Source organism: Nicotiana tabacum, chromosome 13, assembly GCF_000715075.1.
Source record: "Nicotiana tabacum cultivar K326 chromosome 13, ASM71507v2, whole genome shotgun sequence".
Lineage (NCBI taxonomy): Eukaryota > Viridiplantae > Streptophyta > Magnoliopsida > Solanales > Solanaceae > Nicotiana > Nicotiana tabacum.
The window spans coordinates 9,058,556-9,064,189 of record NC_134092.1 but is presented as its reverse complement, the minus strand read 5'-3'; the positions used below and the strand labels follow the sequence as shown (position 1 = coordinate 9,064,189).

Genomic DNA, 5,634 nt, shown 5'->3' with positions numbered 1-5,634 from the left:
ATATACGATCGTTTCAGACTTGAAGATATATACTTTGATCAAACCATTTACCCTCTCTTTATTCTACTTCAAACAAACATTGTAGTTCTACTAGATCTGTTGTGTAACAAGTTAGAGAAGAAAGAGAGAAAATCACTGGTGAGGCATTGTATCAAGAAAAGACGAGAGGCATAGAAACTTAGCAGTTGGTGTAAAACTACACCATTCACTTTGTACTCAAGAAACTCAACCACTGAAAGAGAACACCCTTGCAACCCAAGGGGACTGGACTAGGATTCACATTGAATCCGAACTAGTATAAAAACTCCGGTGTCTTTAATTCCTGCACTTTACTTCTGCATTTTAATTCTGTACTTCTTACTATCTCGCTCTTATTTCTAGTCGACTAATTGGTAAACTAGTCAACTTATAATAACTAATTTTAAAATAAGCAATTAACCCCCTCCCCCATCTTGTACTTTCAATATACACACTAAATAGGTACAGTTAATTGAGAGCTCTTCAATCAACAACAACGGAATATAGTTGAACAAGTAGAGAAAAATCAACGGCAAATTTATATAAAAATGTAATAAGAATTCATCCTTCAAAAGGTTCCATCAAAATCCTAGATAACAAATTAGCTACTTATAATAGTATGCAAAACTACAATACTAGAATTCATAACCAACAATGAAAATAGGAAGACGGAAGTCAAAAACTCATAAAAGAATTTTACGCTTTGCTCCTAGTGTGTTCTTTCCTCCTTAGGTCGAAATCCCTCTCAAAATGTCTCTTCCCTTCTTAGACATGTTTAGGGAGTATTTATAGGCTAGGGTTGAAGTCCTAGAGTCCAAATCCGGGTCAGAGTCTTTTAATTCACGTACTTTTGATTACCGGGCTATAGACCTCGCGAGGCCAGGCTTATAGCGCGGTCAACCTGGCTACAGATCTGGCTACGCCTGGCCTGAAGCGTGGTCAAGCTGGCTATAGAGCTGGCTTTACTTGGTCTGTAGAATGGTAAGGCATGCTATAGAGCTCGCTTTACTTGGTCTGTAGCATGGTTTGGGTACTTGATGCTTTTGTGCTCTTTCTTATATTTTTGTCCTCTTTTTGTGCAACTTTCATTCGTGTTTGTCTTTCGATGCTCCTACACATAAAACAACACAATTTAGCTAAAACATCGCACAATTAACCACTAACCTAACAACATGTAAAGCGAGTAATGTACTAAAAATATAGCATTTTGGCCACACATCAATTATATATGCGCCGACTATTTTCAGTTCAAGCAGTTGAGTAGACTGCTATATAGGTTAATTCTTCATATGTTATGTGAGATGTGGAAGATAGCTATAATTGGTCATAACCATTCAAATTCCTGTTTGTTCGCTTATTTCTGTGATTTCAAATTTCAAGACAATTTTACAAAACTTTATCATGTCTAACCAAAGCCGAGGGCCTTTCCCATTTCTCCGATTTTAATTTGATCGTTAATGGTGATTTTTCTTTCCTCTCGTCCTCTTATTCTTAACAAAATTGACTAGAAATCTTGATTATTTAATTTATCTTGGATTCATGTTTTTACTTTTAACATGATGGTAATGATATGGTGATGATAATGTTACCTCTCTTATTCTAATTAATATTTTATTATTGTTTTGATTTAGATTTGGATCTTTTGCAATTGATAGGTCAATATTGATACGTAAAGAGAAGTGGCAATGGCATATAAGGTGGATCATGAATATGATTACTTATTCAAGATTGTTTTAATTGGAGATTCAGGTGTTGGAAAATCTAATATACTTTCTAGGTTTACCCGAAATGAATTTTGTTTGGAGTCTAAGTCCACCATTGGCGTCGAATTTGCAACAAGGACCCTTCAGGTTGCTTTTAATTAACTCTATTCTTGCATTTTTATGAGTTTCAATTCGTGAATATATTCTGCTGCCTTCCCTACTTTAATTTATTTTAAGTTTTGATGGCATACAATCACAATTTTTCCAAATTAGCGCGAATTATAGAAAGTGGTTGATTTCCTTTTTCAGTTTCTTTATTTTCATCGTCACGGACTCGCATTTAGGTCAACCATATGCTTGGACACATGTGAAGCCAGTATTGGTCCCATGATACTACCACACCCATAAGTCTGCGTGTGGTGTGCTGGGGCGGGCAATGTGTGACGCCCAGGCAGACATGTCCTCGGCCTAATAGCTTTGGGCGCAACTTGCGCTCAAAGACACGATGGACGTACGGAATTCTGCAATTCACACCAAGACCGCATAAAATAAGATGGAGGGACTACTAATTAGTATAAAAAATTACTGTAACTGCCTTTTAAATGACATGTATAAGAATTTTTCTTTTAATAATCAGTGCATAGAAGTTAATCTCATTTTTAAATCATCCTTATGTATTTTGGTTGCATGATGCAGGTAGAGGGCAAGACAGTGAAGGCACAAATATGGGACACTGCTGGTCAAGAAAGGTACAGAGCAATAACAAGTGCTTATTACAGAGGAGCCGTTGGTGCACTTTTGGTCTACGACATAACCAAAAGACAAACCTTCGAAAACGTGAACCGTTGGCTTCGCGAGCTTAGGGACCATGCCGATTCCAATATTGTCATTATGTTGGCTGGAAATAAGTCAGATTTGAACCATCTCCGAGCAGTCCCTGACCAGGACGCTCGGATCTTGGCCGAGAAAGAAGGTCTCTCGTTCCTCGAGACGTCTGCTCTCGAGGCGTATAACGTTGAGAGAGCGTTTCAGACTATCTTGTTGGATATTTATCAGATCATAACTAGGAAAGCTCTGGCTGCTCAAGAAGCAGCTGCTACTCCTGGTCAAGGCACTGCTATTAATGTTGGAGAGTATTCTGGTAACAATAACAGGAGACCATGTTGCTCTAATTAACTAAAAGGGATAAAAACAAAGTTGTACATTAAATGTTTATGCCAGATTATATATCATACTTTTGTGTGTAAGAGTTTTATTGATAATGCTATATAGAGATTATAGGTTACTTAAAAATGTAGTAATCTATTATAAGTGAGGTGAAAATGTTGTACTAATATTTTAAATTTCTTGGCATTCTTATTACTTTGTTGAAGGAAATATGATTTTGCATATGGGGTGGAATTACTTTCACGTAGTTTTCCTAGGATCTTTAATCAAGCTCCCTCATTTCCTTGCTATATCCACAACAACCCTCTACGTGGCAAGGATCATAAACAAAAATAGTATCCTCTCTTCCTTCCATTTTATATGAGGGTTTGAGGAATGAGATTCAAACTGATTTTTTTAACTTCAATACCACACAAGAGGGGTGATTTGTGTGGTACCCAATTTTTCACCTAAATTGATTATAGAAGGACCGGGTTCTTCTATGTGTTCCTTAACCTACTATTGCTGATATAGTAAATGCGGAAAGTAAAGAACACAAGTATTTTACGTTAAAAACACCTGGCTCAAAAGGTAAAAAAAACCACGACCTACTTCCCAATAGGATTTTCCCAAAACTCTTCACTAAATCACTAAGCCAAAAATTGCATTTACAAAACACTTTTGTAAACCTAGGATTAACTCTAATCCCGTTGTGGCACACAACCTCTAACTGTTGCGACAACTTCAAGTTAACTCTAACTTGAATACTCTGAATATCTATTATAATTGCCTCTAGATAAAGCTGAAAGGTACAATATGAAAGCACCTACTACAATTGAACTAGAATAAAAGACAGACACTTGGCACTGGTTCTTCTATCTGGTTCATGTAGCTTCAGGTTTGCATACTTGAATCACACACGAATTGCTTGCAAAATGCCTTGCTATTTTGCTCTCAATTCACGTTTAACTTCTGCTTTTGTGCATCCCTGTAGAATGAGAACATCCTGCGATTTATAGAGTTAGTAGAGTAGAAAATAACTAGAGTTCTAATGCTACTCTTCCTTGGTGGAAGAGTTCTAGTTGATCTCAACTTCTAACTCCTCCCTTATCTTGGATAGTGTTCTCTTTGATTAAGGAGTCTTTCTCCTTATTAATTATGCAACCTTTTCGATCAGAAGATATCAATTATACCAAGTTAAGCTTATCTCCTTCACGTGCATCCCACATGCTCGAATATGCCCGTGTCTATACACACAAGGGATGGACCTGGTTCATGCCTGAGCTTCCTTTGTCAATCTTCAAAACAAACCTTCACTTGGGCCAACAAATTCCCCTTTTTTGATGATGACAAACTCTGTGCTTTTCATAAGCTTAAGCCTTGTTTCAACTAAGCTCAACATCAACACAATATTAGAAATATTTTTCCTTTTTATCACTTATCATCAAGGACCAGGTTCATTAGGTTATAAACATCACTATTCAAAGTGTAAAGCACAACCTTTTTTCCCCTTTTGGCATCATCGAAAAGTTGCATAAAAATGTACGATACCCAGATTTTAAAACTTACTCATGGCCACTGGGGCTACTTCAAATGTAATCATGGATTAATCATCATTGATCAAGCTAAGAATTTTAATCATCAAAAAAATATAAACAAACAGTTAGAGCAAAAACCAGCAACTTTCATTAATACTTGATATGATTCTTCCACAAAGCATAAAAAGAAATAAAAATACTGAAAACATGAGCAAACAAAAAAATTCATCCCAAACTGGGTCACTGACGGATCTACACTAGGATAGGAGCTTAAGGCTGGGAAGAACTAGGTGCTTGATTTTTAGCTTGGAGGAGTTTCAGCATATCCTGAAGAATGCCATCATTCTTCTCTTTTTCTCTTGCCAGCTCAGTTCTGAGAGCATATCTCTCAGTCTCCACCTCTGCCAACCTCTTCTTCAGCCTCTCAATCTCAACATCATTTGCCCCCACTTTCTTCAGTAGGTCTGCGAGGGTTTCCTCTACAGATGAATCAAGTTCATCTCTATTTTTCCCAACTTAAACAAGCCCTTCAGCAGCTTCGCCAGACCCACTTCCCCCTGTTTTCTGTACACTCTCGTCTACTCCACCAGATTCCTCTTCCCAAGCAACCATTGCACCTGTGTCTTTGGTTAAACTTACAGTAGTGGATGAAGGATCAGCCACTCTTTTACCCTTTCCCCTCACAGTACTCCTAACTCCCTTGCTCTCATTTTCTTTTTCCTTTTTATTTTTACTACCAACTTCTCCAGACTCTGTTGTTTCAACACCTGCTATAGACCCTACCAGTGCAAACCTATTCTCAAAATTTGTATCAACTTCAGAAATTGTCTCAGGAGTAACTTTAGATCCAGAAGATGCATGTTCAGTTTCAGAAGAAACCGTTTATTCCCCCTCAGTAGCAGAATTAAATGAGTCTTCAGATTTCTGAGGTTCCTGTACCTGGCTATCCTTCAATTGTTTATCTAATTTCTTGGATAATGCGCTCCCTGCCACAGTCTTGCGAGCAAGCATATTAGTTCTTCCTTTCTTAGACAGAGGTGTGGTTGAAGGTGTGATAGATGGTGTGGGTATGATTTCCTTGGGTGGGGATGAAGGATTTTCAGGAGTGTTAGCCATTTCTGTGCTTGGGTATGGGAGAGAAGAGAATTGGATTGTGTTTGGAAGATGAGAGAAGATGGAGAGTATTTGACGGCTTGAAAAGATGGAGTGAAGAAAACAATAATGCTGAT

The 5,634-nt window shown here is 37.6% G+C and overlaps 1 protein-coding gene across 1 annotated transcript; it reads left to right on the top strand.

Annotated features, from left to right (window-relative positions):
- Positions 1–1,359: 1,359 nt before the first annotated feature.
- LOC107802682 (ras-related protein RABA2b-like) lies at positions 1,360–3,122 on the top strand. The gene is made up of 3 exons (XM_016626221.2): positions 1,360–1,478; positions 1,674–1,868; positions 2,418–3,122. Exons 2-3 carry the CDS (start codon positions 1,704–1,706, stop codon positions 2,895–2,897), a joined length of 645 nt encoding a protein of 214 aa, XP_016481707.1. The 5' UTR covers positions 1,360–1,478; positions 1,674–1,703; the 3' UTR covers positions 2,898–3,122.
- The last annotated feature ends 2,512 nt before the right edge of the window (positions 3,123–5,634 follow it).